This window comes from Amblyomma mixtum, chromosome 2 (assembly GCF_055824585.1).
Source record: "Amblyomma mixtum isolate Tamu chromosome 2, ASM5582458v1, whole genome shotgun sequence".
In the NCBI taxonomy this organism is placed as follows: domain Eukaryota; kingdom Metazoa; phylum Arthropoda; class Arachnida; order Ixodida; family Ixodidae; genus Amblyomma; species Amblyomma mixtum.
Window position 1 is genome coordinate 155,155,369 of NC_143013.1, and position 19,418 is coordinate 155,174,786.

General features: G+C 45.8%; 1 protein-coding gene and 1 pseudogene across 6 annotated transcripts in view; one reads left to right on the forward strand and one right to left on the reverse strand.

Annotated features, from left to right (window-relative positions):
* LOC149361340 (uncharacterized) overlaps positions 1–6,837 on the reverse strand; it is a 45,579-nt pseudogene extending 38,742 nt beyond the window's left edge.
* Positions 1–19,418, forward strand: part of LOC149361339 (uncharacterized) — a 111,259-nt gene that overhangs the window by 73,436 nt on the left and 18,405 nt on the right. For 5 of the 6 annotated variants that reach the window (XR_016288950.1, XM_089572668.1, XM_089572667.1 and 2 more), the window contains one exon: positions 15,322–15,354. Coding sequence is in view for 5 of the 6 variants with exons in the window: in XM_089572668.1 (XP_089428794.1) it covers positions 15,322–15,354 (33 nt within the window). In the remaining variant the exon portion in view is untranslated. Of the gene's footprint in view, positions 1–14,605; positions 15,223–15,321; positions 15,355–19,418 lie in introns of those variants that run through there. The other variant, XM_089572666.1, reaches the window with a different exon arrangement.

Below are 19,418 nucleotides of genomic sequence, written 5' to 3' on the forward strand. Positions count from 1 at the left end.
CGACTGCAACTAACACATCATTTTACAGTGTGGGTGCAGTGCTCCTGCAAGAGGACAACTCTGGCCGATAAGCATCTCTTGCTTATGCATTATAGCTTAGGCACAGCAGAGTGCAATTATGCTCGAGTTGACCATTAAGGCCTGGCTATCATATTTGCAGCAGATTACTTCACAATTGCATTGAAAGATGCACACTTAGACACAAAAATCAGTGCCACAGATGTTCTCCCCAATTCTAGTGTAACTGTGCTCGAGTCTTTCAGCATATGATGATGATCTGATGCACCAAGTTTGAAAGAACCACCAGAATACAGATGTGTACAATAGGTTGCTCCTGTCAGATAGCAACGAGAAACCTCACATTCACAGAGAGATACTAATGTTCGAATTACTTCCACAACCACTTCTGACCGCAGATAGTGTGGCTAGGCTTCTGCAAAAAAATGCAGCACATTCAAGGCCATATCTGACAACCAAAGAAGGTACAGCAGAGCAACCAAACGCAACAGCTTCAGTTCCTGCTGATGGAGAGTGACAGAACTTGCTATTTATTGAGGACACATCACTTGGAACTCGGGAGTAGAAATACTGAAAGCTGCATGAGATCAGGCTGCTTCACTGGTTCATGCAAGCTACCGTTGATTCTCTGCCAATTAAAGGAACACTGAGGAACAATTGAAGTTGGCTTGTATCGACAGAATAACAGCTCCTGATTATAAAAACGCCACTCATACTGACAACAAAGCTCTTGTAACATAGAAATGAGCAAGAACCAAAATACAGGCATCGCCGCCACAGGCCAAACTCGCAAGTACAAGCGTGATGACGTCATAGGACAAACCAGTGTTGCTAGAACCAATTATTCTAGCAACGCTAGGACACGAAAAGCCACGAATCAGTCAGGCGCAGCCAATGCATGCGTAAATCTCCTTGACGTCGCCAGATGGCGATACGTACTCGGCAGCTACGCGCGCGCCTGCAGCATCAGGACCAATCGCCGCCTGCTCACCGGCAGTAGGTGGGCTCCCAGTATTCCGTTAACGGTAACAATCTACACGGTATGCTAAAGGTGTCTGTTTGCGAGAACTTCGTTGACGACTTCTAGAATGGGATCCATTGTAACGCTGGCAAAGTGCCGGTGAAAACGCAAACAAAGTGACGGTAGCGACGGCCGCAATAGCCAATAGATGCCTTCAACGTGCGGCTAGCGGTAGCTTTCTTTTCAGCTGCTGCTAGGCCGCACTGCTGGCCGCCAGAAATCATGGAGTCTGCGTTACGTCATGTGCACGTCATGTTTCACGTCACTTAGCCCGGTGTCGTAATAACAGAATCCCAAGTTTGAATCAGAGCGGCGGGAAAAGCTTTTTCAACTTCGAATCCATATTTCTTAGAAATAAATGCATCTCTCGCTGCCGGCCAAGTGGCAACAAAGCCATGAAATGCCGAACTATCGGATTTTGCTTTTTAACCCATTAGGGACCAAGAGAAATCTAATAGAGGGATTTTCTTCATTTTTGGCACATAATGCTCTCATATAAAGAAAAAGAGACTGCAGAAATTTCGTCACGATTGCTTTATTCGTTCCCAGGTTACACAGGTGTACTTTTTATAGTACACTGGGTCTTCCCGATAGCACATGTGGCTACTCCACTGCATTCCTATTGGTGGCGTGAATTTTGTTATGTCTGCGATTTTTACGCAGGGTGATGTAACACTTCTTGCAGGCCCTCATGAATGTTTCTCCTTTTCCTCCTTTTCAAAGAAGCATCAGATGCGATTAAACCACAGTGTCTGCGAACCGCTGGTTACTGCATGTCAAGGTGTAGGTAATAATGAGTAACGTTCTTGCCAAAGCAAAAATAGTCAGCAGTCTCGTCTCTAGGAATTTGGCAGATTGTTCAGGCTTTCACAATTACAAACTTGAGCTTTGGTGTAAACAACCACTATCACGTTTTGTCCCTGATGCTGATATACTGGCAGTAGACGGCTTGATGCGAAAGGTCAACACCTGTCATACCACTGGTGTAAAAGGAAAGCATTTTTGGCTTTAAAAAATTCTGTTTTTCGTGTGCTCTAGGCAACCACCACTCTACAAAACACGTAGGCTCACTGCTGTTATAGTTGCAAGCCATAGTTACTATACTGTTGGTTGTAGACTTCAAGAAAAGCATGTAACCTATACTACTGAAGCAAGAATTGATTTTTCATGGCTGCTTCTATTCCATCGCTTTCTTTGGCCCGAGTGGACACTTCCTAAACCCGTTTTGGTGAACGGTTCCCCTAGCCCGAAATTCCTCCCAGTAGAGCGTTACAAGAATGTCTTGAGAGATAAAAAAATTACCAAAAAAAGATGAAATCGTCACTAAGCATTGAAATCACCTCAGGTGACAAGACAACACGCGCTTCCAAAAGTTTCATTTCTGAACTCAAGTACTTTCCGCAGACGGTGTGAAAGGCATAAGAGCAACCGTCTGCTCTTTAGAACCTCCAGTTCTTATAACCAAACTTTATTACAACCAATTAAAATCATACCATCGCCATATTCACGATTGCTAGTGTCAAGTACAGCAGTCTCCGAGACCTCGCTGAGAAGACAAAGTGATTTTTTCCGAAAAATTGGAAGGAACCATAAGGTCTATGAACTGGAATAAATAGGCGCCGGTGTGCACACAGGAAGACCCAGTGTACTACAGAAAGTACAGCAGTATATAATTCATCACAGAGCAAAAAACCCTAAAGGTGCGGGACATTCAAAGCATCCGTTGTTTACTTTCATCTTTCGTGCTGCTCTATACTTGAAACTAGCGTAATACGTACATAAATGCGGCCGGGAGAAAATTATAAGCAAGCGACAACCGATGCAGTTCGAGAAAAACAAACATCCTGAAGTTTCGCCACAGAAAGCTGACATACTGAGCACAGGAAGTGCATCAAATTAGTTAAGGGTCGTTGGCCAATCCCCTGGTGACAGAAGCATGCCCTATTTGAAAAGAAAATTCCAGTCTTTGGTGTTGAAATTATAAAAAAAATTAACTGTACTCATAAAAGTACGCTGGGCGCTAATGGGTTAAAAAATATTAATAGAGCTCTCCTCTCCTCACTGTCCCTTTAAGACCTGTGCACGAAGCTATTTGGGGTAGCAAGGTACACTTAGGTACGAAGAAGTTTTGCAAATTATGCCAGAGCAAACAGAATTACGCAGAAAAGATTCAAATTTCATTTTAGACTCCGCCATGAGTCGGTCACGGAGCCATGAATTCCATGACATACACTACCAGTACACTAGTTTGCTAGGCTTGTGGAAAGGCATACAGTTGACCCCGATGGATGCTTTTACCAAGTGGCTGCAGGTTCAAAGAGTACTTCAATATGAGCAGCAGTCATTGATGTACTGCGCTCACTATTTACAACCTTGGAATTCTACACAAGGTGGCGTCATACAACAGGGTGGCATTTGTGTCAACTGAGGTAGAGACATCATTCCCGTAGCTTTGCGCCCAAGCCGCCCTCCTGCCAACAGACGAGCTGAACAGAATATAGGCGAGTTGAAGAAAGCTCTAGCATGAGAATAACATTAACCAACAAACATCACAGCGACATGATTCTCGAACTGGCAGCACAGAACAGTCTACCAAACAACAGGAGCAAGTGTCAGCCTTGAAAAGGCTACTTTCTTCCATGAAATGCCTTAACACTGCGACCACACATTGCCTCCAATGGCATCACCTGCCGCGGTGGCTCAGTGGTAAGGCGCTCGTCTACCGAGCCGGAGTACCCGGGTTCGAACCCGACCGCGGTGGCCGCGTTTCGATGGAGGCGAAACGCAAGAGGCGCCCGTGTGTTGTGCGATGTCAGTGCACGTTAAAGATCCCCAGGTGGTCGAAATTATTCCGGAGACCTCCACTACGGCATCTCTTTCTTTCTTCTTTCACTCCTACCTTCCTCCCTTCCCTTACGACAACCGTGCCGCCGAGATATGTGAGACAGATACTGCGCCATTTCCTTTCCTCAAAAATCAATTTACCAATTTTATCACCGCTCACAGAAGAAAATCTATGAAAGAGCCACCAGCTAGATGCAAGTGGGAAGGCCAAGGCCCAACAGTTTCTTCCAAGGGCAAAGCACATGTCTGCAACCGTATGTAGCAAGGCCAGTGGGCCAAAATTCATGTTGGTTCAATGTGCTGAGAAGCTCGTGCAGCATTACTTGCATCACATAAGTGCCATCAGAGCTAAGCAGCAAGACAAAGGGCATCGTGAACCCTTGCATGTGATACTGAGCAAGGCAAGCTAATTGATGTGCAAACATGCCGCTGGCACATCACAGGAGCAAGGCATACCAGGGCTGCATGTACTGAAACCAATGAGATACCGAGCCCCTGTTTAAGAGAGGAGGGGAGTCATTTCCAAGATTATGAGAACGTTTTGCAACATTTTGTCTCCACTATCATCAGAGTAGGTCATCAGGAAGGTGCACGCAAGTAGCCATAGTCTTTGAACAGAACCATAAACGTGGGGTTTGCTGCCTCTACCATTTATGATGGAGAGTAATTACAACATTTAAAAATATACAACCATCATAGAGAGAAAATAAGACACTTAAAATTACACTTCTACCAATCATAATGAAGGAGCAAAAATACAACACTCGAAATGCATTCCTACTAACTACATTTCTGCTCGCTATGAAGAAGAGAATATTCATGCACATCTACCATGATATGCTTGTAGCTATCATGGAGAGGGAATAGTCCTCAAAAATAAGCTTTAACTAAGCATGGCAAGCTAACTCAAAAAGGATAACAATGATCCACTTCTACTCATTTTGATGAAAGAGGGGCAATACAACAAATCCAGACTTCCACAGAATTTTCACACATTTGGACTGAAAGCACTCCACAGGCCACATCCTCATATGAGGTGAAGCATTGTCTGTGCGGAAAATCTGTAACTTTTCAGACAAAAGTGGAAGAGAGAAGAAGCTCCTGGAATGAAGGTGCTCATGGCCAAAAATAAATTGTGGAGTCAGCTTTGTCACACTGATAATGTGGCCATTGCTTAATAAACAGCATGAGTCTTTCTCCACACCAGCTTTCAAAGAAGATACATCTGTTGGCAGCACTCTCAATGGCGATTCTCTGGGTGAATTACCCAACTCTGATAGCCTCCGGCTCACCTATTCGAGAGGCTTTCTGTTGCTGCGCAGCAATCTCTTAATTTGCCCCAAGCAGTTTTCGAATGGAAAGGCACTGGCATTGTCCAGTGGTCCATAAATCAGACAGTCATCAGCAATGCGGCACTTGATGTGTACATTGTACACCAGAAACTCTGGTCCATATATCTTTCCAGATTGTCGTGCAAAATATTGCAGCAAGTCTGAAGCAAACCTGTTCATTTCTGTGCAAAGGTTGGCACTGAGAAGAATTTGAACAGCCACATGCAGACATAGAAAGTGCTTGTAACGGTCATCTGTTAGCAAATCCCTTAACAGCACAGGACCAGTGTAAAGGAGAAAGGACCGAAATTCCACTGCCTTCCACCGATCCAGTTCATCCAGGGTTCTAGGCTGGCGAGCAAATTCTGATGGCAGGCTAGTTTCCTCAAGTCTTGCACTCAGAATGCTACGCTGCTGTGCACTGAGGCGATAAGGTAGCGGTCCAGACACCCAAGTCTGTAGCAATTTCCGGGTGACTCCCAAACACACCGTATGCATGTAGTCCAACGGAAAGTGCTTGATCATGTCGACACGTAGTTGAAGCAGCGGACTTGTGGCATGGTGATGGCCTGCTTCAGCCTTTCTGCGGAAAGAGTCATCCGTGCGGCTTGCAAAAGCAGCACACACTGGAAATGTTTGTCTCCGCTCAATCCTTTCACCTTTCTGAGTGCAGCGATCGCATCCATAAAAGCCAGTATGTCCCTTTACGCACTTGACATAAGAGCGTGCCGGGGCATCGCATATTACAGCAGCGAGAGAAACACTGTGACGCACGCCCTTGATGACCATGCCAGAGGCCTCCAGGCTTTTCATTTCATCCAGAAATGGCCTCAAAAACTGTTCAACATTGGCTGGCTTCTTTTTCCCACAGTGAATGGTGACAACGAAGGGCCTACTGTCAACTGCATTAGCCACGGCGCAGAGCAGGACCCAGAAGCTCACTGAAGAACTTTTGAATATGGGTAGTCCATCGACGTTGATGTGGAGGTCCACGTTGGCGCCCGCAGGATCTCGAAGACCTTTTCCAACTCTTTCAGCCACTTGACATCCAAGGCCAAAATGCACACTGTTGTTCTGCACATTCACTTTCCGCTCGCTCTTCAGTAAAGTGCGAGCGTCACGAGGCACTGAATGACCTAGTCGGCGCAAAAGCAAGCACAGGTCGTTAATGGCCACATGTGAAAGACAGTGCTTTCGTGCTATGTCCTCTAGCTCTCGAGCCGCATCTATCACCGAGGGGATTGCTTCTGTACTGGTGGTCATCGAATGCCCCTCAAATGCTTGGTGGTCGCGGTCATCTGACTGATCCTCGGATAACGACGAACCCTCAGCAGCGTCCAAGCATTCTTCAGAAGTAGTGGATTCTGAGTCCTCAGAAGTAGTGGATTCTGAGTCCTCATAAAGATTGGGTGGCATATGTGGAGAGCTGAGCCGTCCTGTCGATGCCTCCAAGCATTCCCGAGGCATCTTGCCTCTCTCTGCACTTTCAGCACTCATAACGCGGCCTTCGCGTGTCGTCGTTGGAGACCCATGACGTTCGTCCTCAACGGCGAAAGAAACTTCCCGGAAAAATTCGTCAACTTCACAGTTGAGCCGTCGATACTTTTGCCACTTACTGGTCATGGCGGGCAACTGAAGAGCGCATTAATTCACTTATGAAGGGCTATCGCTAATGGTTTTCAAGTTCCAAGCAGCCTGAAGAATTCTAGCGCACGTATGATTGCTGCACTTCGCGGCACGGAGGAAGGAAACACTCTGCTACACGGGCGTTTCGACTGCCTTCCAACCGAATGTCATTCGTCTCGATTGCCGAACTAACACTGCTTCACGACGTTTTTCAACGGCATTCGGTTCAGACGACATTCCAGTCGACGGAGCTACGCGGAGACATTCCAGATTTCGGAATGCCTTCGAAACGCGAAGCCAGCCCGAACCGACCAATAGCCGTCGCCGCTGCCGTCGCTTCGACCGCCCAAAGTCGCGCGACTGCTTTCGCTTCTGGGGCTGTTCATTTAGATACCCGCTGCTCTCTTTTTAAGGCGAAAGCCTTTAGTGCCTCATACTGTCGTTAGCAGACGCGTCGGCAGGAGTGTCGACAGACGCGTCGGCAGGAGTGTCGGCAGACGCGTCGGCAGGAGTGCCGGCAGGAGTGTCGACAGACGCGTCGGCAGATTCGTCCGCCTTTCGGTGTCACTGCTTAAAAGGCTCAAGGTTCCAGCATGAATAAAGGCGTATCTAGTGAATGCATGAGATTCGTAAATAAAATAAACGGAGTAAAGTCAAGGAAAGTAAAATAAAAATACGGAAATAAACAAAAATAAAAGCAAAATAAAAATAAGATGTGGAAATAAAAATAAAAAAAACAATAAAATTAAGAAAAGGAGCAGAAAATAAAAAAAAATAAAATATGAAAAACAAAAAGTAAATAAAAACAAACAGTGGCCAGGAAACGCTTTCGCCTTGCAGCATAGAGAACCAATTGCCCCCTGAATTTTTTTCAACTGTTTGTTTAGCAAATAGCTCGTGTTCTGTCTAAGGGAGTGCTTGAAGATATTACACCAATGAACATTTACCGCGTCAACTTTAAATTTCCCCAGGAGTGCGCCGATGAGAACGACTGCAGTCATTGTTTACATCGCTGCGTACGAACAGCTAGTGCTCGTTTTCGTGACATAAAACGCAATCTACTCTTTAGTTCTATTAAAAAATCTGTTTTCTTTTTTACCTGTTGTACCCGTGCTTGTTTACGCAGTGCGACAATGTGTGGGAAGCGATGATGCGATCGCACGCCTGAGGCGGGTTGTTGACAGCCGGGTTGTTGACATCGCGTAGGATCGGCGCTTCTCTCTTCTTGTCCCGGCTACCTCCGACGTCGCCAGCATTTTATTTTAGACTACTTTCTCCAGAAGTATGTTTGGCGACCGTTCGCTTTAACTGAAAAGGCCTAACTTGTTATCCACAAGCTAGCGACGGCTACGACTGCTGCTGGCCGTAAAGCACGGCTCGGCACTCTTGGTCACACCGGCGTTTCCCGTTCATCATATGCGTGCCCTGCGATGTAAGCAATAGTTTAGTTCAGGTCACTGTTGCCAAAACTACACTCGGTGACCGTTTGTATTCGCTAAAGCTTGTGATTCGCTCTTCACAACCGCCGATTCAGCCCTGCGGACTCGCTAGGCCTAGTCGTCACGGAAGGGAAGGGAGTCGTCGTCGTCTGAAATTAATTTGGCAAGCGCTTATCGCTGGTGAGTTTTCAGATGTGCACATTTCAAATATATAGCCGTTCGTTTCGCTCATTTAGAAGCGCGAACATATTCACATCGTCGCCTCATCACCGTGCTTTCGCTCAGCCGCCGACAAGGCTGACCATCCGCCGAACGGGTTCGTCGGTGTCGTTGGCCTGAAAAACTTGTCCCATTAAATAATATTATAGTAAGCCAGATATTTCACTATTATCACATGCTGCTGTCGAGCGTGATATATAGCGTCGTTGTCGGACTAGTGTGACCGTCGCTTTCGATGCGAATTTGGAAAGTGTCGTGTAGCACCGCGGGAGTCCGTCGAGTCCGAATGTCGTTCCAATCCTCGAATGTCATTCGACTCAGATGTTATTCGAACGTTCCCGTGTAGCCCAGGTGCGCAGTTGCGCGAAAGTCGGCGGAAATAGTTGTTGACCTTACAAAAGGTGGCTTTGACTTTCACCTCGACTAAACGCGCGAGAGTGTCCAACACCGGTACGTGGGCTTTAATTCAAGTGAGGTATTAAGTGAAAAGAAACAAAAAATTTGATTTAAAAAAATAAAAAATGATAGCTGAGGCGGCGGGAAGCAGCGGAGGCGCCACGTGTGAGCAAGCTCGTGGCGGCAAGCTTGAATCATGAACCACTTGAACTAGTTTTTAGCGCTGAAAAATGATTTTTAAAAGCGAAACATTTTCATTGTTTTCATTCATCATCTGGAAATGCTGCAGTCAGTGCACAAGAAAACAAGCACCGAGGTGCAAAAATGCTTCTTTGCTTCCTTGCGTCCGTCTGTTTGGTTGTGCCCATTTTTTCATCGAGTGGGGCGCAAATTTTAAGCCAGCTGGCGAATAAGTAAATATATATACTTTGAAGAGTGGATTTGGGGTTATGAACACTAATACACATTTTTGGTCGTGGAAAAAACCAGGGAGAAATAAAACACGTTAACACAGCACCAATCTAACTACCGCCGCCCATTTATACATTCAAGTTATAGATGTGTTGTTGTTTTTATTGACACAAAACTCGAGTTTGCTCCACTCTTATGCAATGCGCTCGGGTCTTTAAGGGAATAATAAATGAAATGAAATTCGTTGTTTATGTAGTGTTTGTATCACGATAAGCAAACGGCCAACTCACGGCCACGTGCCGGTATTTGGGCACCGCCCCCTTGCCTGTCTGTATCTCGATATAAGCACATGCGTGTTGGTTTTCGCGGGCAGTCGTCGACCAGCGGGACGCGCGGTATGACGGCCGGCTGACAATAAACCCGAGTTCTTGTTGTACCTCGGCTACAGTGTCGTTTCCCTTAGCAAGACACGACAGTTTACTTCGAGGCGGGGTAAAACGACCGCCTGGCCGTCGCCTCTCTTCTGTGTATGTGCACACCAAGCTATTCGTAGTCGAAAACTCTATTTTCCCGCGGCCGGGCGAGTCCCGCTGGCAGTCTGGAGTCATTGTATCAATAAACAGTTGTCACTAATTTTCGCATCTGCCTTTCTCGGTGCTCAGCCGGCCCAACTCCCGCCTCATAGAGTACAGCTACAGTGCACTACAGTACAGCTAACTACCTCGCAAGCAACATCACCTCGCAAGCGACACGGCAGACAATGCACTATGCACCGCGGTGGATAGTTTGGTATTATGTCAATGCGGGCTCAACATAGCTAAAATTAACAGCACAGTGGTGCCACTTTGGTTTTTCCTTCCTTGGCTTCTGCGCAAATTCCAGCCATTTTTTCTCGCAATAGTGCATGCATGTTGGAGTTCGGCATCATTTTTTAGTAACGCCAGTCGGTGTACTTATTTTTTTGTTTTGATCTGAGCGCGGGACCATATGTTTCGCTGTTCAGTTTAAAGTCAGTCCTATGAAACAGTTTTGCGCCAGCAGGCGAGCGAACAATAACGCCGCTGGCATAACTGAGATATCAATAATGAAAATGATTAAGCGATGCTTGCAGCGAAGCAAACACTGTGGGAAACACTGTGACACTGCTTCAAGCAGCTGTGCTTTCTCCCGGCCTATCATTGCTTATTCGTTTTTTTTTCGCATAATAGCTATAGCGGATGCCAGAAGAACTTGGGTCGACAAAATTTTCAGTGGTTGCCGCTATATCGTGTGTGAGGTGGCACAAATAGTCAAAACATATATATCCCTCCCATGCGGAATCGCGCAGGGGTGCCCCGTCCTGCGACGGCAGAGTTCTCCGATCGCCTCAATCGTATATGTTGGAGGCTGAATTGAAACTGCACTCTCTAGTGTGTAAATCAGGTTTGAATGACGACAAAAAAAAACTGAAAGGCAAGGGCTATTAACGTTTTATGGCTTAATGTTTCTATTCTCGTCAGCAGCCTCATCAACTTTGAACAGTATAAACACTATATGGACTCACGAAGCAAGATGACAAGCATAACGTACGGAGCTCAAGTCAATTTGCAGCAATACGGTGCTACGCGGGGGATCAATTAAACCTGAACAAAAATTTCAGGGAAAGCGTAAACATTGCATAGACGCACGCTTGCTCGCGAGCATGGTATATCTCATTGCTTATAAGTTATAATTAGTTTCCCAATGTTCCGTTCTTGAGTATTGGGAACTGCAAAAAAACATCTATTTATTTATATATGTGTCCTAGATGAAACCAGTGTGCGAGTCTTCATGATTGCATCATTAAGTCGGGGAGATAATTATCTTAGTTACAATTACCTAAGTTATCGTAATTACCCCAAAATTTATCCGATAGCCTAGCTTGCTTACGCACGTAATTGATTTTCCTGCTTGAGTCGCGGCAGTGACTGACAAATCTCCCACATGCCTGGGCTCACGGATGCAAAAGAAATGATTATGAGACAAGGATAAGCTTGGGAGCAGACCGGACGCACGTGCCTCATGATCAACGATCTCCGACGCAATCCCTGACATGCAAAGAAAACCGAATAAATCCGAAAATAGACATCTGAATTGGGATGTCCGTTCAACTTACGAGGAATATATCCTAGCTTATTCAGATCAATTTTGAAATGCAGCCAGAGTAGTATAATACTTTGTCAGACGGCAGTAAGCAGACACATTTTGTGCCTTCATGGTCGCTGGAGGAGGCAGGGATATGAGGACTAGAGATAACTGCTGAGAGAGGAGTTCTATTAGGAGCTCGAATTAGATCGACGACCTCCAAAGTCTATTTTTCGCACTGTGCAGCACTCAAGTTCACTTCTGAAAAACCCACCCATATATACTGCAAGTTGTCAGAGCTAGCTGTTGCTATCGTAGGAGTATGTAGAGTCGTGCACACACTTTCGGGAGCGCTCGAACGGCGAGCTCTCTTTTGCATTTATTACAGTGGCCGGTGCCTGGCGTGCCTGGTACAGATTTTACAGACACGAGGAGTCAAACACAATCCATGGGAATGTGAATGCATGACAAGCAAGTTTAGAGCTCTAGGCCACTCGTAAATGACACAAATGTACTCGCCGGTGCACCGCTCAAGCGCCCTAGACAGATAATTGGACGACTGTACATGGCGTGATGTCTTCATTGGATTGTTTTGCACATCTGCTTGGCCCTCTCTTCGTATTCGGCACGTACGCAATGCCCTGCCTGTTGAGAACAAGCCTTCGGCCTTCTGTTCGCGTAAGCGGGCCTCGTTGAAGCTTTCCGCAGGAGACAGAGCCCTTCTACAAAACATTTCTGCGGCCCCCCACGCAACCTTCACCGCGGTGAGGAGAACTCGCCCTGGAATAACTTAAGGCAGTGAGAGTCCGACATACGGCCAAACCACTTGACAGACACACGCATGACATTAGTGAAATAGTGAAACCAGCATGTAGCTTCTCCTTCACATAAAAAACCGAACGGTGAAGAACACGAAAGGAATTACTGCGTTACTTCCTTTCCTCAACCCCCTCCCCCCCCCCAAAAAAAAAATGGAAAAAAAATAATGCCTTCGAAGAGTGGTGAAGAAAAATTCTATTTAGTTTACACTCATACACCTGTGTTTTGTGCGTATTGTTGCTCCTACTCGACAAAAAAAAAGCCCGGCGTAAAAAAAAAAGGAGCTGTGGGGGGGTATGCTAGCCACTTTTTCTACAGCAGTGCGTTCACCCGGTTGGGAAGCGCGTGCGCGCTTGACTGCGAGCGCCCTGTACAATTTTCCAACCAAAAACCCTCGTACGCAGACGGTAATCTCGCATTCCGACGAAAAAAAAAAGAATGGCACCGACCAACAATTCATACATATTTTCTGATTTCAAACATTCTACTATTTTACTTAGCTTTTTCCCGCACTCATACCTCCTTGGCATTCACCACCGTACCTTGGCCAATCCCCCCGCATGGGTATGTGCCATTTTCATATGGTGAAGAAGAAGAATAAGAAAAAAAGAAAGATGGAATGACGTTTCGGATCCCACACGGGAGCCTTGTTCACAATCTTCCACACTGGAGCCTTGTGAACAAGGCTCCCGTGTGGGAGCCGGAACGTCATTCCATCTTTCTTTTTTGGTCGGTGCCGTTCTTTTTTTTTCGTCATGTCCCATCCCGACCAGACGGGCTTCCGTCAAACTCTTTACTTCAAATCTCGCATTCTTCTTCGAAAAGTAAGAGGAGAGGCGTCCCTTTATAGCTGGTAATGTACGGCGGGGCTTCAGGTTCACGCAGATTTTGGTGCAGCCCCGCACACCTTTTCGAAGAGGGACACAGTGCAGGGCTGCTGACTCATCTCCCCTCGCGCTCAGGAGGGCAGGAAGCGGAAACGTGTCTGTGAACGAGGGTTTTTAGTTGGAAAACATCTTCCTGTAAGTCAGCTTTCCCGCACTTTGCAAGTTGTTCATTCCCGCATCGGCCACTCTACGTGCATCTCTACACGACGATGGAGCGCCACGGAAGAAATGGGTAAGTGTTCATTAAGAGCAGACCTCATGGTACCTTCTGGTTGCTTCCAGCACCTTATGCCTATCTTTCCTCTTTCATTGCAGTGGGAATCTCCATTTTTTCCTATAAAACTGTTCATACCTTTAATGATGAATATTTTAGGTACTGTATGAACTAGTACAAAATTTCTGTGTAACTTATGCTATCTTTAATTGCTAATGACATTGACCCTCTTAACCTGTTAATGTACTTTTGATTTTTGCCCATGCCTGACTTCTTCCTTACTGCCTATGCACTTATTGCTAGCGTATTCCTCATGTGGTCTGTATATAAGTCGTATGTCTCATGCTTATTAATTTGGCAGTTCTACTACTTCTATCACAACTTTGGGACTCGGGACTCAGTGCTGTGGTGTATCGTAATCACAGCCTTTGTTTTCTGGAAGGGTAGTAACGTTGATCCTGCCTGGGTACTTTACCTCTACTTATCTCGCACACTGTCATTTTACATCAGCAAAGTGTTACACTCATGTCATCTGTATGGTAAAGTCATTTTACTGGTTCAAAGTGAACTATCTTTTCTCGGGTGCAGTGAAGAGGTGCAGTGAAGAGGAATCTGAACTCGTCTTTTTGCCATGGGAACTCGATTTACACGTTCCGAGCATTCTTAGAAACTTCGACTTATTGCCCTGTGTAGCCGATTTCCTTAATTAAATCGGATTAACGTCCGGCTCCTGCCTTTTTTTTTACTTCTCCCTGTTCCATGGGCGGAGTCGACCAACGCGTGGAGTGCCTTTCAGCCTACTATTCACTCCCAGACGATAATCACTAAGTTCTTTTTGCGATTGGTGTTATGAGTAGCTTGACAACTTATAAATCTAGTTTTCTTGCCTACAAATGCTTTGTGGCCAGGTAAACATACGCATATCTGGAATGAGCTACATAATCGATGTTTACTTAGCGCAAATTTTGAACAGGGTTGTCCTCAATGTCTCAGCAACTACAGAGTTTTTCCAGGCAAAGCAGCTATCCTTATTCAAAAGACAGTTTACGTCCACTCATGCCATAGTGATCTCAATGATGTTGAACTCAAGTGCTGAATTCTTAATTTTTTGCATAAAAGTGAGGTACGCTTTAAACTTGAAACTTGGGAAAAAACCCACCTAGGCGCAAATGATTTCACGACACAAAAAGAGACGAGGAGACAACGGACAGGCGCCTGTCCGTTGTCTCCTCGTCGCTTTTTTGTGTCGTGAAATCATTTGCGCCTAGGTGGGTTTTTTCCCAAGTTTCAAGATGAGCTACGCTGGTGCTGTAAATTAGTTTAGTATTTCTGTTATCAGGAAGAAGGGAAGTGAGCGAGACATTATAAGAGGAATAAAAAAACTTGCAAAAAGGATGGGACAAGAGAGAAGCGTATGGGACAAGCGCAGACCCCCTGCCATGTACCCGTGTGCGTCTTCTCTCTTGTCCCGTCCTTTTTGCGCAGTTTTTTTATTGCTCTTATAACGTTGTACCAACTAGCCCTTCACCGCACCCTTCTAGAAGTCAGGGAGCTAGAATATGGACAGGTGCAATCACTTCACCTGGATGTTTTGTAAAAGGGAACAGAAACCGGGTGATGTACACAGGGAAGAACCAAGCCATCAGAACAGGCACTCTGTGTCTGGTCTTTATAAAACTAAAAATGCTTTTCAGCATTAACCTGTGTTATATTGTGTGCGTTCAGAAATTGAATTACAAACATGAAACAAACATGGGTGTGGCATATTAAGACAATTAATTTGAATTACTTTTTCAGTAATCAAACAAGAACTCAATTCGCAGACTCTGACATACAAATTTTGGCATGCATGGCAAACTTGTAATAGGTTTGCCAGAGGTGTTTTGCACATAAGGTTTGTATGCTGTGGTGTCAAGAGGCCTTAGTCACTGAACAACTGAGATTTTAAGTCGACTGAGCAGTGCAATGCCCTTCCACTTATCTTCTGTTGCAGGTGTGGTGCTTGCAATGCCTACACATCCTACTGGTAAGCATACGGACTACATCATCTCGACTCGGGTGAATGTGCCAGACTCATCTCATGCCCAAATAACACAGTGCTGTAAATATTCAGTGCAAGACCAAAGTACCTTTTTCAAATTTGCATTGACATCCGCTATAAGTGTGAAGTTATAACAAATCCAATGTGAGGTCATCAGAGAAACTCTGGCTGTCATAAGGCACTGAATGAGCTCTGCCAAAATTTTTCCAAGGGAGATAGCACCCGTTGTCGCATTGCAACATTTTCTCTGCAGTTTTTGCTCCCCGTGACAGTTTATGTTGCATGCGAAGTGGCTGAATGGTGTTCTATGCTGCAACCGAACATTCGCTTACTTGGGCCCAAGGTTCCCTATTTCGTGCACTTTTTACCGTGCAACAGTTTGGAAATCCTCTGGGTATTTCCTGCATTACTTTCTAATTTGTTCATTAACCCTTGCTGTTTACTGCAATTAACGAAGGCTAAAGGGCAGGAATTTGGCGTGTACCACTTTTTCTACATTTCGCTTTTGTTTCCGCCTCCCCACCTTGTATTCCACTTTGAGAGGTGACCCGTGAGCAAAGTTCGCCACCTTAATCACAGATGGATGCAGTGTTGGTTCAATGCATTTAGGGAAAACCCTCGGGCAGTACGCGGCGGTCGCATTTCGATGGAGGCCAAATGCAAGATCCACATGTACTGTGCGATTTCTGTGCATTAATTAACCCCAGGTGGTCGAAATGACCTGCAGCCCTCCACTACAATATTCCTTATATAGCCTGAGTCACTTTTGGATGTTGAAGCTCTTATACCGACCAACCAGGGTCGAATAGATTTTATTTTATTTTTCTGCAGGCAGCCAAGTGGCTGTATTGAGGTGGGTGGTAATCAGTAAAACTCCTCGATTGAAGTATAGGCTAAACGAAATTTGTTGGGAACTGATTTTATGCTCTCTTTGGTCAGATTCTATTTCTTAATGGCAACAATAGAAACAAGCATGTGAGGGGTTCCTGTGCAGTTGTTTGACTTAAGGACCCTTATCTGTGTACTTTACATGTTGTATTTATAATGTAACGAATCAATTTTGATTTCTAAAAAAAAGTGACTAGCACAAACTTTTACCTTACATGCATAAATTGGGGTATTGTCAGTTCAGCGTAACTACCATACATTTATGCTGCTAAATTCTTCAACTGGTCGGACAGGCCGCCGCGGTGGCTCAGTGGCTATGGTGCTCGGCTCCTGTCCCAAAAGACGCGGGTTCGATCCCGGCCGCGGCGGCTGGAATTTCTTTGGAGGAGAAATTCTAGAGGCCCGTGTACTGTGCGATGTCAGTGCACGTTAAAGAACCCCAGGTGGTCGAAATTTCCGGAGCCCTTCACTACGGCGTCTCTCATAGCCTCAGTCGCTTTGGGACGTTAAACCCCATAAACCAAACCAAACCAATCAACTGGTCGGACAGTTTTGTTTTGTGGCCGCCGCGGTGGGTCAGTGGTTATGGCGCTCGGCTGCTGACCCGAACGACGCGGGTTCTGTCCCGGCCGCGGCGGTTGAATATCTTTGGAGGGGAAATATTAGAGGCCCGTGTGCTGTGCGATGTCAGTGCAGGTTAAGGAACCCCAGGTGGTCGAAATTTCCGGAGCCCTCCACTACGGCGTCCTGAGTCGCTTTGAGATGGTTTAAACCAAACCAGTTTTGTTTTGTGTTTTTGAGAAAAGGAAATGGCGCAGTAGCTCTTTCACATACCTCGGTGGATACGTGAACTGCAGCCTCCATCGAAATGTGGCTGCCACGACCACGTTCGAACTTGGGAAACCTAGCTCAGTACAGGTCAACACACAAACTTCAGTGAATAAAAAAAATAAAAAATCAAAAGGCAGCACATGCAAAACACTCGACCATACGAAATTGATAGCTTATGAGGTGGCCCCGAAAGGGCTGAGTGATGGATAAATGTTGCTATGCGTTAGTATTTGCCAGGTATGCAAAATGGTAGTAAAACTTTGTTTCGAAGCCAGCTCTGCTCCTTCTTCATGAGTGACTGGGGGCGGTGACTAGCGTTTTTAAGTATGCATGGAGGCGAGCAGGAGGCTGGAAGAACAAAAGCATTGATGCGAAATGTGCGTGGGTTGGCGGGGGGCGGGGGTGTGGCTAGGGGGGGGGGAGGGGGTGGAGGGTAGATGGGAGGACGCTGACACTAAGGGTTAAGGCTGTCCCTTAGCGAAAAGAGGATGTGCTAAAAATGCATTTCAAACGTATTGTATTAATTTCATATTTATTTCGCATTTTTTTTGTCCCTATGCTTAAACTGCAATACGAATGCTTTCTAAGTATACTAGGAATAATATTTTAAACGTTCTTAAAAATACGTGAAAAGTACATTTTTGCCCGCTTAGCATATTTATAATGCATTAAAATATAATAAAAATATACATTAGAAATATACTAAAAATATACATTTAATACATTAAAAATGTGTTTACTCGGGCTTACAAAAAAGTCTACAGGGCGGCTCCATGGAATGACCCGGGTTAATTCATCAACTGCAGAACAAATCGTACACGGGCATTTATCATTAATCAACAGGAGTCTCATATTATAAGGTCACGTGATTGAATGGGAACGGCAGATACCTACATACAGCATACCAAGACGACAGCGACACAGCAAACAGCAAATCCTACGACAAGCGCTATACTTGGCTTGCCGTATATATACCCCGCGAAAGCGACGCACTATTTTGCACGGTGATACCTTTTTTTGCGCAAAAACTGTGGGCTTCCAAATTATCGCAGAAGTACCCTACTGGTCGCGTTCGAATCTGGGATTAATTGAGAACGGAATTGCTAATTGAAACTTGCGTCAGGCACAAGTCAGGAGTCGAACTGTCAACCAACAGATACATGGGCGTGTAAGGGAGCCGGTCTGCCCTGCCACACGGGGTCCTTTCCGCTGGCTTATTCGGACCCAGAAGTACCCAAGGCGCTTTTGCTGGTATAATGCTATCACGTTCTCACACGGAAATGTTCGAATGACATTTAGTGGAATGGCATTCGAGAATAGGAATGACATTCGGACTCGATGGACTGCCGCGGTGCTGCACGACACTTTCGAAACGCATTCGAAAGCCTCAGCTCGTTTTCAGTGTACAGCGACGACGACGACGGCGGTCACACTAGTCCGACAACGACAGTATATATCATGCTGAACAACAGCATGTAATTATAGTGAAATATCTAGTTTACTATAATATGATTCTAGAGGGACACGTTTTTCAGGCCAACGACACCGACGAATCCGGTCGGCGGACGGTCAGCCTTGTCGGCGGCTGAGCGAGAGCACGGTGATGAGGCGGCGGTGTGTGCATGCTCGCGCTTCTAAATGAGCGAAACGAACGGCTATATTTCACGTGTGCATAGCTGAACACTCACCAGCGATAAGCGCTTGCCAAATCAGTTTCAATCGACGACGGCTCTGTTCCCTTCCGCGACGACTAGGCCCAGCGAGTTCGCAGGGTTGGATCTGTGATTTCGGCGGTTGTGAAGAGCGAATCACAAGCTTTAGCGAATGCAAATGGTCACCAGGTGTAGTTTTGGCAACAGTGACCTGAAATCAACTATTGCTTACATCGCAGGGCACGCGTACGATGAACGGGAATCGCCGGTGTGACCCAGATTGCCGAGCCGTGCTTTACGGCCAGCAGCAGTCGTCGCCGTCGCTAGCTTGTGGATAACAAGTTAGGCCCTTTCAGTTAAAGCGAACAGTCGCCATACATACTTCTGGATAAAGTAGTTTAAAAAAAAGTACTGGTCACGTCGGAGAAAGTCACGTCGGAGAAGCGAGAAGCGCCAGTCCTGCGCGATGCCAACAACCCGGCTTTCTCAGGCGTGCGATCGCATCATCGCTTCCCACACATTGTAGCACTGCGTAAACAATCACGAGTACAACCAGTAAAAAAGAAAACAGATTGTTTATTAGAACCAAAGCTCAGATTGCGTTTTATGCTATGTAAACAAGCGATGTAAACAACAGTATGAGTGCAGTCGTCCTCATCGGCGCACTCCCGGGGAAAT